This window comes from Lissotriton vulgaris, chromosome 9, assembly GCF_964263255.1.
Source record: "Lissotriton vulgaris chromosome 9, aLisVul1.2, whole genome shotgun sequence".
NCBI lineage: Eukaryota > Metazoa > Chordata > Amphibia > Caudata > Salamandridae > Lissotriton > Lissotriton vulgaris.
The window spans coordinates 352,991,844-353,009,618 of record NC_141697.1 but is presented as its reverse complement, the minus strand read 5'-3'; the positions used below and the strand labels follow the sequence as shown (position 1 = coordinate 353,009,618).

General features: G+C 49.9%; 2 protein-coding genes across 2 annotated transcripts in view; one reads left to right on the top strand and one right to left on the bottom strand.

Moving 5' to 3' along the window:
* Positions 1-17,775, bottom strand: part of OTUB2 (OTU deubiquitinase, ubiquitin aldehyde binding 2) — a 201,000-nt gene that overhangs the window by 133,046 nt on the left and 50,179 nt on the right. The gene's annotated exons all lie outside the window — the stretch shown is intronic.
* Positions 7,488-11,642, top strand: LOC147690119 (uncharacterized). The gene is made up of 2 exons (XM_086937274.1): positions 7,488-8,811; positions 11,290-11,642. The coding sequence occupies exons 1-2, from the start codon at positions 7,488-7,490 to the stop codon at positions 11,640-11,642; spliced, it is 1,677 nt and encodes a 558-aa protein (XP_086793400.1).

The window sequence follows — 17,775 nt, the reverse complement described above, 5'->3', positions numbered from 1 at the left end:
CACCTCCTGAAAGACACTGTGTTTCGTGTCCGAAATGACAGGCTCTCCTCATGAGTAATAAATCCTGTTCTTGTGATTCCTGCCTCCAGCGCCCGTCTCTTTATTTGGTAACTATTCAGAATGGGAACTAAGAGGCGACTTGCGCCAGCAGCCCGGGCATCGATACTAATATGGGCTCACTTTCCACACAACTCAAATAAACAAACTTTGCCAAGTTAAACCACAAAAGTCACTAAATGAACCTGTGCTTAACCCTTCGGTAGCTTGGCACAAAAGCAGGACTGCTTCATCATCATCATACAAATCTTTATTTGATTGTAGACACAATCATAAAACATCTTAACGTTACAAAATAACAAATTTGTTAACACAATAGAAACAACCACACATACATTCATGTACCAGGTTAAAAAAATAAAATAATATCAACAGTAAAATGCATTAGATGATGTCTGGTACCATGTCAGAGCTAGTCAGGCCTAGATCATCTATATCTCAAAGCAGCACGTAGAAAACTTGAAACAGCAAAAAGAATATGCTCGTTCGACAGGTGCTGCAGATACATAAGTTCTGAGCTTTCAGTAATGGGAGGAGGAATTGCTTCCTGGGCACACTAAAATATTTGCCCAACACCACAAAATGCAAGGTATCCTGTGGAGGCAACTTGTCACAGCCACAGGGCCCTAGAGTACCTGGGTGAGACCAACCCTTCGGGCTGGCTAAAAGATGATGTAACTAGTTAAACCTGAATCGTACCACCACAAATCTGTCCCTTTCATTGCATAGGCGCGAAAGGTATGGCTCAATATCTATCAACAGTTCTAAGCAGTAGATGTACCATAGGTTTCACAAGCTTTATATGTTCACGCCATGTTAAGGCACGTTCAGTCAACATGTCCCTCACCCTTTTAAGCTCCAAGGGGCGCAGAGAGTGATAGTTGTAAAACATATCCGTACTCCCCAAGCTGATAAAAGCTGCTTTCATGTAGGCAACCCAAGGGATTTTATACATATGATAATCATAGGATGAGCAATTCGACAAAATCAATCTATTCAACTTAGAGCCCTCCTCAGTACATATCTAAATCCAGCACAGCTAAGGCCTGAGAGCAACAAAGTCGCTGATGTATCCAACACCCAGCTCCTTTTGAACAGGGAAGGGCGGGGTACTTTGTGGAACCGCAAAATACATCCTAAAAACATATATTCTGCGAGTTGAATCTTATGGGCCATTTTGTTACCTCAAACTCCGCTGCTGTATAATACCTTAGAGATGCACTTGGCAGGCTTAACTTAGAGGCAATGGGCAAAGTATTTTTGCAGCACTCAACCAGTAATATAGTGAAAACACAACACAATAAATTTCTCAACCCAGTTTCGAATAATAGACAAACCATTTCGGATTTTGCAATTTGCAGCGAAATCTGCACTTTTGTAAGAATGCTACGATTTTTTAAAAAGTACCCGCGAAATTGAAGGAATGCGGAGACAAACTAAAACGGCACTAGATCCAACTGCAACAGGCCTCAGACATTCTCCCCAGGGACGCAGGCGATGAATGTAGTGTAAAGCCTGACCAAAACCAGTGGTTGAAAGGGCTGGATGGAAAGGTTCCTCTTGGTATATTGTTAGCAATAGCTGCACTAACAAAACCCGGACCTAAAACTATATACACAAAAAACACAGAAGGTACTAGGACATTTATGAGGAGTCTTATATGGGTGGTCTTGGATGCAGGGAGGGGATGCTCACATACTGGCAAAAGTCTGATTTGAAAACATTTATGCGGATAATACGATCTCGTGACTCAGCTGCTCTTCACACATAGGAATGCGTGCTTATGTGTGGGGGTGAAAAATCTTTCCCACTTCTGACGATTTCAATGATACTCAGGGCATTGACTGAAACCTGTCGTGATAAACCGCTCTTAAATATGACCCTGCTTCCTCACTCACAGCATCCAAGACTGATCATTGGGGCTTGAAAAATCTGAAAATGGTACTAGTCCTGCAGATCTAGTACCTTGAAAAGTCTCCTCGACCTAACTGCAACTTACTTGACCTCCGTCTCTGAAAGCGGAGCAAATGTGACAAGATTTAAATGCCTCTTTATTGCTCATTAACTTTGTGACCAATAAAAATGCCGTCATATCTTGTAATCTTGTCACATTTGCTCCGTTTTCAGAGACATAGGACAAAAGTTAGTTTGTCTTCCAACTCGACAGAAAAGACAAGTAGGACCAAAAAATAGGTCGTCCTCATTAATTCTACTTGCAAATGCAAGCGGTCAAGTGGATTTGTCGAGCCCCGATCATGTACGTTTGCGGCAACAACCATCATGACTGCCACCCATCAGTAAGTGCAATCAGACATTTGTACCAAACAAGCGCTTGTCGGGCTCTAGGCCCCCATGACCCTGTCGAGAAGGAAGAAAAAGGGATTTTGCATCATTGGCCCGCACCTTTGCTTTCTTTCCAGTCCCCGAGCCCCGCCGGTGATGTAATGTACTTAGCAGAGGACCCGGAGTTTGACTGTTACGGGCCCTTTAAAACCCGGCTACCGGCCAACAACGAAGAAGGGAGCCACGCCCCCTGGAGGAGGGAATGACTTGAGCCGGGAGGAGGAGTGCTGGACGAAAAAGAAGAAAAAGAAAGTTATTGGCTGGAACAGGGTGTGGAAGCACACGAACCAAGAACCGAAGTCACTGCAGAGCAGTCCTGAGGCGAGAAAGACGCCGAGCACAGTTCCAGGAAGACGGTGTCCAGCCGCAAACTACAGCTGGCATCACCTGGAGGCCAACGACCCCACAAGCCGCCCAGCCGCGTTCCAGGAGGAGCGTGGCTTGCACAGGTGCGTGCTCGATTCCTATGAAGCGGGCGGCGGGTAGAAGGAAGGACCCGGTCCTTTCTAGGAGGGAAGCCTTAAAAACCCTCGTCCGGGTGTTTCAGTGGCACCCTTTCCGTTTCCTTCACTGTCGGTGGTGGTCTCCTCAACAAAACACCAGTAAGCATCTGCATGAAGGGTGTATATATTGCCCAACTCCCTTCCCTTTATTGAAAGTGGCATAGAGTGTGGCACTGACACCTGTTTCTTTCCTTTTCTTTTTGTTTGTCTGCAACCTGACCCGCATACCCTGGACACATTTGGTGGAGAAAAATACCAAAGAAGAAAAGTGCTATTCCCCGGGAAAGGAAGAGACTTTGATTTACATGGTTGTTAAAGTTGGCAATCATAGTGTCCACAGACTCTATTCAGTCTTGTGATTTCTACAACCTGCTACAGCGCCTTCCCAGGCTGTTCTCACTACTCTTCCAATGGGCTATCCCTAAATCACAAGCTCAGGAAAATCCAGAGCTCAACTTCCACTCTGATCAGTAACACAAAAAATGTAATGTGACTTACAGGTTCACAGAAAGTGCATAATAGCAATTGATACAGTGTGCAGAGCACGCCATTCTAAAGGGGAGCATCACAATCCATTGTTCGTTGCACTGGACAGTATGTCATATGCCAAGATATTTACACCATGTGTAGTAATTTGCTTTGAAGTATTGCACAGTTGTATAGAGCCTTTATTATGAGTTTCTCCTCAGCTGCTCCCAAGTAGATTCCACAGGTCACATACTGTGACTGGTTGCAAAATTTCCAATTTTTTGGGGTAGCTCCCTGTCACTCCAATCTGGCCCCCAGAGTATACACTAAAGTAGGTTCTAGAATGTCATTTCCTATGGGATTCTACCAGACCATCTTTGACGGGTTTCTCAGAACCTATACTAAAGCAAATGGAGGACTGCATTTCCAAGGAATAACAGCCTTCACCTGTGGGCTGCTTCCTCTGTTCCATATTACAGGTTGCCTACTTCAAAGTGGAATACTCTGCTAAATCAGTTTCCATTGATTTAAGGCATATTTGTGCCGCTAAATTTGCCAATCCCTGCCACAATATCCTGGGTGGTCTGAATATAGAACAATTGAACAAATAAAATTACACCAAAATGAGAAAGATCTGATCACTAGAACCAGAGTTATGAGTTTTTAACTTTTCAGGTGAACATAGAGCCAAAAAGCACATACAGTCACTCATTGTTATTTGTTTGAACTAGACCAGGGTAAAATCACAAGTTCAGGGAGACTGCGGTTCAGCCTCACAAAGTGGATTGGGACCGGTCTTCACTTTCCTTCGGACTTAGAAGGAAATTTCAAGAAAAAATGTCTGAGAATGTAAAGTTCAGCGGGTTAAGACATATAGTGGTGTCCAAGAAGGAGGCATCGTTGTCAGGGAGAAGCTGGATGAAGATGGGTGAAGATTCCTACGTTCAGACTTAAGGCCTAATTTAGATCTTGGCGGCGGGGAATACTCCGTCACAAATGTGAAGGAGATCCCGTCTGCCATGTTACGGTCCCATTATATCCTAGTTAAAAGGCCGCACGTTTGAGTGAACAAGAATGAGGCAAAGGCACCGACACAATAATTTTTCCAAGCCAGTGGTGTAACGAAACTTGAGGGGGCCTCCTGCAAAGTGCACGGAGGTCCCCGCCGCCTCCCTGGCTCACCACCTAGCACTTTTCTTGAGGGGAGCCATAGAGCTCGGGGCCCCCTTCACTGCAGGGGCTTATGTTACACCACTGTCCCAAGCCTCCGTGAATCATGTCCTTCCTCTGGCAATACCATTCAGTGTCTATTGGATATCGGTATTGTAGCAGGCAGTGTGGAATCCACTTCAGTGTGACCTGATGTTTGCAGTTTTTGACTCAAGTCCAATGTCCTAATGTAAACATGGAGAAAGGACTCGTGTGTTGGAAGGAATGCTCGTAGTTGGGCTAGGTCATTTCTTCCTAACGGAAAAGATTAGACAAAATGTCACGTTAATGCTTGGGTAAAATAATTATTTGTTTGTCAGGATCACAAACCTCGTGTTTCACGGTTTGACAGATATATGACGACCGTAGGCAAATACTGTTCATAATAAGTGGGGCAGATTGCTGTTACCCTGTTTCTTTTTCAAGACATCCCAACATATCTGGAATTAATCGGTTAAATGTAATACCAATAAAACCGGTGTTATGTTAATATCTCTTATAAAAAAAATCAACAGTTTACCCTTATTTTTCTTTGGTAAATTCCATCTTCAGGGTGATCATTCAGAATTGATAAAATATCGACCTTTTCTGATATTAGGTGGAAATGGCTCACCACCTAGCACTTTTCTTGAGGGGAGCCATAGAGCTCGGGCCCCCTTCACTGCAGGGGCTTATGTTACACCACTGTCCCAAGCCTCCGTGAATCATGTCCTTCTTCTGGCAATACCATTCAGTGTCTATTGGATATCGGTATTGTAGCAGGCAGTGTGGAATCCACTTCAGTGTGACCTGATGTTTGCAGTTTTTGACTCAAGTCCAATGTCCTAATGTAAACATGGAGAAAGGACTCGTGTGTTGGAAGGAATGCTCGTAGTTGGGCTAGGTCATTTCTTCCTAACGGAAAAGATTAGACAAAATGTCATGTTAATGCTTGGGTAAAATAATTATTTGTTTGTCAGGATCACAAACCTCGTGTTTCACGGTTTGACAGATATATGACGACCGTAGGCAAATACTGTTCATAATAAGTGGGGCAGATTGCTGTTACCCTGTTTCTTTTTCAAGACATCCCAACATATCTGGAATTAATCGGTTAAATGTAATACCAATAAAACCGGTGTTATGTTAATATCTCTTATAAAAAAAATCAACAGTTTACCCTTATTTTTCTTTGGTAAATTCCATCTTCAGGGTGATCATTCAGAATTGATAAAATATCGACCTTTTCTGATATTAGGTGGAAATGGCTCACCACCTAGCACTTTTCTTGAGGGGAGCCATAGAGCTCGGGGCCCCCTTCACTGCAGGGGCTTATGTTACACCACTGTCCCAAGCCTCCGTGAATCATGTCCTTCTTCTGGCAATACCATTCAGTGTCTATTGGATATCGGTATTGTAGCAGGCAGTGTGGAATCCACTTCAGTGTGACCTGATGTTTGCAGTTTTTGACTCAAGTCCAATGTCCTCATGTAAACATGGAGAAAGGACTCGTGTGTTGGAAGGAATGCTCGTAGTTGGGCTAGGTCATTTCTTCCTAACGGAAAAGATTAGACAAAATGTCATGTTAATGCTTGGGTAAAATAATTATTTGTTTGTCAGGATCACAAACCTCGTGTTTCACGGTTTGACAGATATATGACGACCGTAGGCAAATACTGTTCATAATAAGTGGGGCAGATTGCTGTTACCCTGTTTCTTTTTCAAGACATCCCAACATATCTGGAATTAATCGGTTAAATGTAATACCAATAAAACCGGTGTTATGTTAATATCTCTTATAAAAAAAATCAACAGTTTACCCTTATTTTTCTTTGGTAAATTCCATCTTCAGGGTGATCATTCAGAATTGATAAAATATCGACCTTTTCTGATATTAGGTGGAAATGGCTCACCACCTAGCACTTTTCTTGAGGGGAGCCATAGAGCTCGGGGCCCCCTTCACTGCAGGGGCTTATGTTACACCACTGTCCCAAGCCTCCGTGAATCATGTCCTTCTTCTGGCAATACCATTCAGTGTCTATTGGATATCGGTATTGTAGCAGGCAGTGTGGAATCCACTTCAGTGTGACCTGATGTTTGCAGTTTTTGACTCAAGTCCAATGTCCTAATGTAAACATGGAGAAAGGACTCGTGTGTTGGAAGGAATGCTCGTAGTTGGGCTAGGTCATTTCTTCCTAACGGAAAAGATTAGACAAAATGTCATGTTAATGCTTGGGTAAAATAATTCTATGTCAGGACGGAGGCGAGGATTATGCAGTCCTTTCTTCTCTTTATTATAATCAGCACTTCAAAGAAAAACCAATCAAAACATTTTTCTTGAACCACAACTCCCATGAGCACATGGGAAAACAGTGTCCATAGCAACCAGCAACCAATGATGGCTCCATCCGCCGTATAACTAGCCATGACGTCCTCTTCTATTCCTCTTTCTTCTCTGCTCGTCAGATAAGTCAAACCTTTTATCTTCCTGACGTTTGGTGTCTTGTGTAGATTAAATTGTTTGCTTGTGCAATAGCGCTTACTTTGCGGTGCGCTTGATTTACTTTAGCCCCTCGGCAGTTCGACGTGCGTCAGGCGCTGCTTGCGCCGTCTCTGCCGTTTCCCTCATCGCGGGCTCTGTGGAGAGCGTCTTCGCTTCCCCTTAGATCCGTTGGGCGCCGCTGTTCGGGTTAAGGCTGCGATTGCGGCGCTTGCCCCTCGGATCGGTGCGCTGAGGCAGGTTTTCACCTGACTCACCAACCCTCGCCTGACACCGGACCGGTGTACCTGCGCGCCCTCGTGCGCGTCGCCCTCTAGTGGCGGTTGTCAGTCACCGCACCCTTAGTTGACAGCGGTACTGTCTGAGCACCGGCGAGGGGGCTACCTTCTGTAATTGAGTAAAGGTGTTAGTGCTCTCACCCTCACACGATGCAGACTGCTGATCAGTCGGCTCCCCTCACTCAGGGGACGGATGAACCTGGCTGTTCCCAACCACTGCCGCCGGCGGTTGGCCGCGCGTTGTCACAGGCGCTGGATTCGGTGCTGGCTCCCTTGCGGGAGAGTGTGGAGGCCCTCACTCAGAGTATCCCCGGGGTGTTCAGTGGCGCAGTGCCTGCGAACCGCGGAACTAAAGGCGTGCAGGGGGGAGGAAAAAAGTCGGCGAAGCGTCACGCGGGGCACTTGGAAGAGTTCGACCGCCTGAGGGAATCCTTCCATAAAAGTGCGCGGACGCTTAAAAATCTACCCTGCCGGGAGGGATTCTTCCCCGGAGATGATGGCGACGAGGTCGCCCCGAATTCAGACCTAGATGATGGTTTCCCCATGGAGGGAGAGGGTGTAACCGAGGATGAGACCTCCTCGGACGATGAGGATGAGGGCTCAGGACGCCCTTGGCGGCCTGCGTCGCACTCCTCTGGGTCCCTGGCAGGGGATGACAAAGTCCCGGACATGTTCGACCCGGCGAGGATCTATCATCCGCGCTCGTCGGAATGGACCCCGGACCCCAAGGTGGCGGCGTACGTAGCCAGTAAAGTGCGCCAGCCCCTGGAAAAAGAGGTTAGGACCCGCATGCGGGGTGAATGCCCTCGACCTAAACTGGAGGGCAGAGTGGCAGCCACTCCTGACATTGACGAGAAGCTGTACGCGTTCTTCGCCAAATTTATGAAAGACCCCAGGAAGGGTATCGATCGCTCCTGGCGCAGCTGCCAGGATAAGCTCCTGGACGCCGTGGGCCCCGTCACCCAGATCATCCAGTTGGCCGAGAGGGCCAAGGAGTCGGGGTCTCCGATGTCCACGGAGGTCGTGGCAGGTTGGGCTCAGCGGGCCCTATGCTTCCTGGGGAACGCAAACTGTGCGTTGGCGGCAGAACGGAGGAGATCCCTCCTCATTAAAATAGATCCGAAGCTAGGGGATCTAGCCACGTCAGAGGCAGGCCCTGTTGCACAAGGCAGGCTTTTTGGTGAGCCGTTTATTAGGGAACTCAACAAGTTCGTAACAACTTTCTCTGCACTCGACAGAGCACAAACGTCCATAAAAAAGATTTTTCCAGGACGGGTTTTTGCTGGGGCCGGACGAGGACGGGGTCGCTCCTCCGGCCGTCAGCCCCAACAAGGCCCTAACAACAAGGCCCAGCAGCGCCGTAATAATGGCTGGAATGATGGACGCCAGGGGAACTTCTACCCTAGCAGAGGCGCCGGCCGAGGGCGCGGCAGAGGTTACCACGGTGGTGCAAACGCACCAGGAGGCCCCTCCGGTGAGTGTTACCCTTTTTTCCCCAGTCGTTCTGGGAGGGAGGCTTCGGGATCATCTCCACAACTGGAGCAAGATCTCCTCGGACCCGTGGGTACTTCAGACTGTCAAGGGGTTCAGGATAGAGTTTTACGGCACTCCCCTTCAGAGGGTTCGCCCTCGTCCCTTGGTTTTTTCTTCAGAGGACAAACTTCTTGTCGACACAGAAATTGCAGATCTCCTCAAAAAAGGCGCGATTCGCAGAACGCGCCTGCACCCTTCGGGCTTCCTCAGCAATATTTTCCTGGTCCAGAAGAAGGACAAAGGCTTTCGCCCAGTTATCAACTTGCGAGAATTCAACGAGTGGTTGGTCTACCGCCATTTCAAGATGGAGGGCATCCATCTTCTCCGAGACATTCTCCTTCAAGGGGATTGGATGGTCCGTCTGGACCTGAAAGACGCGTATCTCACGGTACCGATCTTTCCCCCTCACAGACGTTTCCTTCAGTTCATGTGGAACGAGAACGTTTACGAATTTCAAGCCCTTCCGTTTGGCCTCTCGTCGGCCCCATGGTGCTTTACGAAGCTCCTGCGGCCGGTGGTGGAAACACTACGCGAGAGGGGGGTTCGGATGATCATATACCTCGACGACATCCTGATCATGGATCAGTCGTCGGATCGTCTGCGGTCACACTTGACCATGACTATTGCCCTGCTCCAGGACCTGGGTTTTGTGGTGAATGCCCCGAAATCGGATCTCCTCCCGCAGAAACAAATCTCTTTCCTGGGCTTCCTCATAGATTCCGAGGCGGCGAGTCTCAGTCTCCCGCAGCAGAAGGTGAACAAGATCCGCAAGGAACTTTCACAGACCCTGAGGAAAGACAGGATCTCCCTTCGACATCTGGCCCGTATTGTGGGCCTGCTCTCCTCCTCGATCCAAGCGATCTTTCCGGGCCCACTACACTACAGGGCTCTTCAGCGCCTGAAGGCACAACACCTCCGGAAAGGCCTGACTTATTCCGAACTCATCTCCCTCACGGAGGAAACGAGGACGGAACTGCGATGGTGGATAGAGCACATGAGTGCGTGGAACGGGAGAGCGATCTTCGGATCCAGCCCGGACCTGATCATAGAATCGGACGCCAGCAGGGAGGGCTGGGGAGCCCGTTGCGGAGAGATCACGATGGGAGGCCGTTGGTCGGAAGACGAACTCCGTCTCCACATCAACTGCCTGGAGCTTCTGGCGGGCTCCTTTGCGATCAAGTCTCTGACGCAGAACAAAGTATCGTGCTGTATTCTACTACGCATGGACAACATGTCAGCGGTTCAGTATATCAATCGCCTGGGTGGACCTCGGTCCAAGGCCCTAGCGAACATGGCGAAGGACTTCTGGCACTATTGCCTGGAGAAACAGATTTCTGTCTCGGCGGAATATCTCCCAGGCACGCAGAACTCGATAGCGGACTGGCACTCCAGAAACTTCCTGGACTTCAGCGATTGGAGGCTGCACACTGCGGTCTTTCAGGCCCTGCAGGAAGCGTGGGGTCCGTTCACGCTGGACCTGTTTGCCTCCAGGCTCAACCGTCAACTTCAGAGGTTCGTGAGCTGGAGGCCGGACCCGGAGGCGGTCGCGGTCGATGCCTTTTTACAGGACTGGGCGACGGAACAGGCGTACGCCTTCCCTCCTTTTCTCATGATTCCTCGAGTAGCGGCTCAAGTTCGCCGCCAGCGAGCTTCCCTGGTTCTAGTGACCCCCTTTTGGCGGGCTCAGGCATGGTTTCCCTCACTGCTGGAGCTGTCTTGGGACTGTCCAATTCAACTGCCCTCGTTTCCGTCGCTACTTTCGGGGCCTCTGGGAGAAGGGCACCCGCTGGTACTTCAGGGGACCCTGGTCCTCATGGCATGGAGGATTTCCGGGGTCGATGGCAGGACGACCGCCTTTCGGCGGGAGCAGCAGAGCTCATCAGCAAGGCCTGGGCCCCTGGTACGATCAAAAGGTACCGATCGGCTTGGCAGCGGTGGCGTCGTTGGTGTCTGGGAAGACACGCCGATCCGGTGGGGGCCGACATTACCCTCGTTCTGAATTTCCTGGCTGAACTGTCCAACTCGGGTTTGGCATATCGGTCCATTAATTCTTTCCGGTCCGCCATTTCGGCAGGACATGTTCACGTCGATGGGCGCCCGGCGGGAGAACACCCTTGGGTGTGCAAGCTTATGAAAGGCGCCAGGCTTTCGGCTCCTCCCGAGCCCAGGTACTCAAATCTCTGGGATGTCAATATCATTCTCAGGTTCCTTACCTCTTGGCGTGATAATAGCTACCTGTCTAGGAAAGAACTGTCAGCGAAGCTGGCTATGTTGCTGTGTCTGATTTCGTGTAAACGAGTCTCCGACGTGCGGGCGCTAGACGTCTCGGCACGCGTATTTACTCCGGAAGGGGTAACGTTCACAGTGGCTAGGCGTACAAAGACTAGCATCAGGTCAGTATCGTACCCATCTTTCTCAGATCACCCTAAATTGTGTGTGGTGCGTTGCCTCAAGGCGTATGAAGACATGACCGAGGATTGTCGCCCACCGGGAGAGCGTCAACTCCTCATTGCTCTGAGAAAACCTTTTAAAGCGGTTTCATCCCCGTCTATTGCCCGATGGGTCCGTTGGCTTATGGCCGAGGCGGGCATAGATGTGACCACTTTCGGAGCTCACTCTGTTAGAGGTGCCATGGCTTCTAAAGCCATTCAGGTAGGTGGTAGGTTAGAGGACATTATGGCGGCAGCAGACTGGTCCTCGGAATCTACCTTCAAAAAGTTTTACTTCAAGCCTATCTATGGCGCAGCAGAGCTTGTTGTGGATAAGCTTTGAAACTGCATAATCCTCGCCTCCGTCCTGACATAGAATGCGAAATTTCCTAGCTAACGTAACGGAAAGTTTCAATTCTATTAAGGACTAGGAGGCGAGGATTATCCCACCCGAGCCGGGGCGGCCTCGTCCCCCCCGTGTACCTTCGTATTTCAGTAAGTACTACTTTTTGAAGTATATTGCAACCGTGTTATACTATGCATTGTGATGATCACTGTTTTGACCATGTCAGTTAACTGATTTGCTAACTATACTGTTTATGCATGACTCATGCTTCGTAGTTTTTCTACATGCTATGTATTGATGTGCCTCGCTTCTGGTCAGAAGGACTGGATAACGTTTTCCTTATTTACTTTAGGACACGACCAGAAAGAATAAGGTGTGTTACGAAACTGTCTGCCTCACAGAGAAGACGAGGAATAGAAGAGGACGTCATGGCTAGTTATACGGCGGACGGAGCCATCATTGGTTGCTGGTTGCTATGGACACTGTTTTCCCATGTGCTCATGGGAGTTGTGGTTCAAGAAAAATGTTTTGATTGGTTTTTCTTTGAAGTGCTGATTATAATAAAGAGAAGAAAGGACTGCATAATCCTCGCCTCCTAGTCCTTAATAGAATTGAAACTTTCCGTTACGTTAGCTAGGAAATTTCGCATTATTTGTTTGTCAGGATCACAAACCTCGTGTTTCACGGTTTGACAGATATATGACGACCGTAGGCAAATACTGTTCATAATAAGTGGGGCAGATTGCTGTTACCCTGTTTCTTTTTCAAGACATCCCAACATATCTGGAATTAATCGGTTAAATGTAATACCAATAAAACCGGTGTTATGTTAATATCTCTTATAAAAAAAATCAACAGTTTACCCTTATTTTTCTTTGGTAAATTCCATCTTCAGGGTGATCATTCAGAATTGATAAAATATCGACCTTTTCTGATATTAGGTGGAAATGGCTCACCACCTAGCACTTTTCTTGAGGGGAGCCATAGAGCTCGGGGCCCCCTTCACTGCAGGGGCTTATGTTACACCACTGTCCCAAGCCTCCGTGAATCATGTCCTTCTTCTGGCAATACCATTCAGTGTCTATTGGATATCGGTATTGTAGCAGGCAGTGTGGAATCCACTTCAGTGTGACCTGATGTTTGCAGTTTTTGACTCAAGTCCAATGTCCTAATGTAAACATGGAGAAAGGACTCGTGTGTTGGAAGGAATGCTCGTAGTTGGGCTAGGTCATTTCTTCCTAACGGAAAAGATTAGACAAAATGTCATGTTAATGCTTGGGTAAAATAATTATTTGTTTGTCAGGATCACAAACCTCGTGTTTCACGGTTTGACAGATATATGACGACCGTAGGCAAATACTGTTCATAATAAGTGGGGCAGATTGCTGTTACCCTGTTTCTTTTTCAAGACATCCCAACATATCTGGAATTAATCGGTTAAATGTAATACCAATAAAACCGGTGTTATGTTAATATCTCTTATAAAAAAAATCAACAGTTTACCCTTATTTTTCTTTGGTAAATTCCATCTTCAGGGTGATCATTCAGAATTGATAAAATATCGACCTTTTCTGATATTAGGTGGAAATGGCTCACCACCTGGCACTTTTCTTGAGGGGAGCCATAGAGCTCGGGGCCCCCTTCACTGCAGGGGCTTATGTTACACCACTGTCCCAAGCCTCCGTGAATCATGTCCTTCTTCTGGCAATACCATTCAGTGTCTATTGGATATCGGTATTGTAGCAGGCAGTGTGGAATCCACTTCAGTGTGACCTGATGTTTGCAGTTTTTGACTCAAGTCCAATGTCCTAATGTAAACATGGAGAAAGGACTCGTGTGTTGGAAGGAATGCTCGTAGTTGGGCTAGGTCATTTCGTCCTAACGGAAAAGATTAGACAAAATGTCATGTTAATGCTTGGGTAAAATAATTCTATGTCAGGACGGAGGCGAGGATTATGCAGTCCTTTCTTCTCTTTATTATAATCAGCACTTCAAAGAAAAACCAATCAAAACATTTTTCTTGAACCACAACTCCCATGAGCACATGGGAAAACAGTGTCCATAGCAACCAGCAACCAATGATGGCTCCGTCCGCCGTATAACTAGCCATGACGTCCTCTTCTATTCCTCTTTCTTCTCTGCTCGTCAGATAAGTCAAACCTTTTATCTTCCTGACGTTTGGTGTCTTGTGTAGATTAAATTGTTTGCTTGTGCAATAGCGCTTACTTTGCGGTGCGCTTGATTTACTTTAGCCCCTCGGCAGTTCGACGTGCGTCAGGCGCTGCTTGCGCCGTCTCTGCCGTTTCCCTCATCGCGGGCTCTGTGGAGAGCGTCTTCGCTTCCCCTTAGATCCGTTGGGCGCCGCTGTTCGGGTTAAGGCTGCGATTGCGGCGCTTGCCCCTCGGATCGGTGCGCTGAGGCAGGTTTTCACCTGACTCACCAACCCTCGCCTGACACCGGACCGGTGTACCTGCGCGCCCTCGTGCGCGTCGCCCTCTAGTGGCGGTTGTCAGTCACCGCACCCTTAGTTGACAGCGGTACTGTCTGAGCATTGGCGAGGGGGCTACCTTCTGTAATTGAGTAAAGGTGTTAGTGCTCTCACCCTCACACGATGCAGACTGCTGATCAGTCGGCTCCCCTCACTCAGGGGACGGATGAACCTGGCTGTTCCCAACCACTGCCGCCGGCGGTTGGCCGCGCGTTGTCACAGGCGCTGGATTCGGTGCTGGCTCCCTTGCGGGAGAGTGTGGAGGCCCTCACTCAGAGTATCCCCGGGGTGTTCAGTGGCGCAGTGCCTGCGAACCGCGGAACTAAAGGCGTGCAGGGGGGAGGAAAAAAGTCGGCGAAGCGTCACGCGGGGCACTTGGAAGAGTTCGACCGCCTGAGGGAATCCTTCCATAAAAGTGCGCGGACGCTTAAAAATCTACCCTGCCGGGAGGGATTCTTCCCCGGAGATGATGGCGACGAGGTCGCCCCGAATTCAGACCTAGATGATGGTTTCCCCATGGAGGGAGAGGGTGTAACCGAGGATGAGACCTCCTCGGACGATGAGGATGAGGGCTCAGGACGCCCTTGGCGGCCTGCGTCGCACTCCTCTGGGTCCCTGGCAGGGGATGACAAAGTCCCGGACATGTTCGACCCGGCGAGGATCTATCATCCGCGCTCGTCGGAATGGACCCCGGACCCCAAGGTGGCGGCGTACGTAGCCAGTAAAGTGCGCCAGCCCCTGGAAAAAGAGGTTAGGACCCGCATGCGGGGTGAATGCCCTCGACCTAAACTGGAGGGCAGAGTGGCAGCCACTCCTGACATTGACGAGAAGCTGTACGCGTTCTTCGCCAAATTTATGAAAGACCCCAGGAAGGGTATCGATCGCTCCTGGCGCAGCTGCCAGGATAAGCTCCTGGACGCCGTGGGCCCCGTCACCCAGATCATCCAGTTGGCCGAGAGGGCCAAGGAGTCGGGGTCTCCGATGTCCACGGAGGTCGTGGCAGGTTGGGCTCAGCGGGCCCTATGCTTCCTGGAGAACGCAAACTGTGCGTTGGCGGCAGAACGGAGGAGATCCCTCCTCATTAAAATAGATCCGAAGCTAGGGGATCTAGCCACGTCAGAGGCAGGCCCTGTTGCACAAGGCAGGCTTTTTGGTGAGCCGTTTATTAGGGAACTCAACAAGTTCGTAACAACTTTCTCTGCACTCGACAGAGCACAAACGTCCATAAAAAAGATTTTTCCAGGACGGGTTTTTGCTGGGGCCGGACGAGGACGGGGTCGCTCCTCCGGCCGTCAGCCCCAACAAGGCCCTAACAACAAGGCCCAGCAGCGCCGTAATAATGGCTGGAATGATGGACGCCAGGGGAACTTCTACCCTAGCAGAGGCGCCGGCCGAGGGCGCGGCAGAGGTTACCACGGTGGTGCAAACGCACCAGGAGGCCCCTCCGGTGAGTGTTACCCTTTTTTCCCCAGTCGTTCTGGGAGGGAGGCTTCGGGATCATCTCCACAACTGGAGCAAGATCTCCTCGGACCCGTGGGTACTTCAGACTGTCAAGGGGTTCAGGATAGAGTTTTACGGCACTCCCCTTCAGAGGGTTCGCCCTCGTCCCTTGGTTTTTTCTTCAGAGGACAAACTTCTTGTCAACACAGAAATTGCAGATCTCCTCAAAAAAGGCGCGATTCGCAGAACGCGCCTGCACCCTTCGGGCTTCCTCAGCAATATTTTCCTGGTCCAGAAGAAGGACAAAGGCTTTCGCCCAGTTATCAACTTGCGAGAATTCAACGAGTGGTTGGTCTACCGCCATTTCAAGATGGAGGGCATCCATCTTCTCCGAGACATTCTCCTTCAAGGGGATTGGATGGTCCGTCTGGACCTGAAAGACGCGTATCTCACGGTACCGATCTTTCCCCCTCACAGACGTTTCCTTCAGTTCATGTGGAACGAGAACGTTTACGAATTTCAAGCCCTTCCGTTCGGCCTCTCGTCGGCCCCATGGTGCTTTACGAAGCTCCTGCGGCCGGTGGTGGAAACACTACGCGAGAGGGGGGTTCGGATGATCATATACCTCGACGACATCCTGATCATGGATCAGTCGTCGGATCGTCTGCGGTCACACTTGACCATGACTATTGCCCTGCTCCAGGACCTGGGTTTTGTGGTGAATGCCCCGAAATCGGATCTCCTCCCGCAGAAACAAATCTCTTTCCTGGGCTTCCTCATAGATTCCGAGGCGGCGAGTCTCAGTCTCCCGCAGCAGAAGGTGAACAAGATCCGCAAGGAACTTTCACAGACCCTGAGGAAAGACAGGATCTCCCTTCGACATCTGGCCCGTATTGTGGGCCTGCTCTCCTCCTCGATCCAAGCGATCTTTCCGGGCCCACTACACTACAGGGCTCTTCAGCGCCTGAAGGCACAACACCTCCGGAAAGGCCTGACTTATTCCGAACTCATCTCCCTCACGGAGGAAACGAGGACGGAACTGCGATGGTGGATAGAGCACATGAGTGCGTGGAACGGGAGAGCGATCTTCGGATCCAGCCCGGACCTGATCATAGAATCGGACGCCAGCAGGGAGGGCTGGGGAGCCCGTTGCGGAGAGATCACGATGGGAGGCCGTTGGTCGGAAGACGAACTCCGTCTCCACATCAACTGCCTGGAGCTTCTGGCGGGCTCCTTTGCGATCAAGTCTCTGACGCAGAACAAAGTATCGTGCTGTATTCTACTACGCATGGACAACATGTCAGCGGTTCAGTATATCAATCGCCTGGGTGGACCTCGGTCCAAGGCCCTAGCGAACATGGCGAAGGACTTCTGGCACTATTGCCTGGAGAAACAGATTTCTGTCTCGGCGGAATATCTCCCAGGCACGCAGAACTCGATAGCGGACTGGCACTCCAGAAACTTCCTGGACTTCAGCGATTGGAGGCTGCACACTGCGGTCTTTCAGGCCCTGCAGGAAGCGTGGGGTCCGTTCACGCTGGACCTGTTTGCCTCCAGGCTCAACAGTCAACTTCAGAGGTTCGTGAGCTGGAGGCCGGACCCGGAGGCGGTCGCGGTCGATGCCTTTTTACAGGACTGGGCGACGGAACAGGCGTACGCCTTCCCTCCTTTTCTCATGATTCCTCGAGTAGCGGCTCAAGTTCGCCGCCAGCGAGCTTCCCTGGTTCTAGTGACCCCCTTTTGGCGGGCTCAGGCATGGTTTCCCTCACTGCTGGAGCTGTCTTGGGACTGTCCAATTCAACTGCCCTCGTTTCCGTCGCTACTTTCGGGGCCTCTGGGAGAAGGGCACCCGCTGGTACTTCAGGGGACCCTGGTCCTCATGGCATGGAGGATTTCCGGGGTCGATGGCAGGACGACCGCCTTTCGGCGGGAGCAGCAGAGCTCATCAGCAAGGCCTGGGCCCCTGGTACGATCAAAAGGTACCGATCGGCTTGGCAGCGGTGGCGTCGTTGGTGTCTGGGAAGACACGCCGATCCGGTGGGGGCCGACATTACCCTCGTTCTGAATTTCCTGGCTGAACTGTCCAACTCGGGTTTGGCATATCGGTCCATTAATTCTTTCCGGTCCGCCATTTCGGCAGGACATGTTCACGTCGATGGGCGCCCGGCGGGAGAACACCCTTGGGTGTGCAAGCTTATGAAA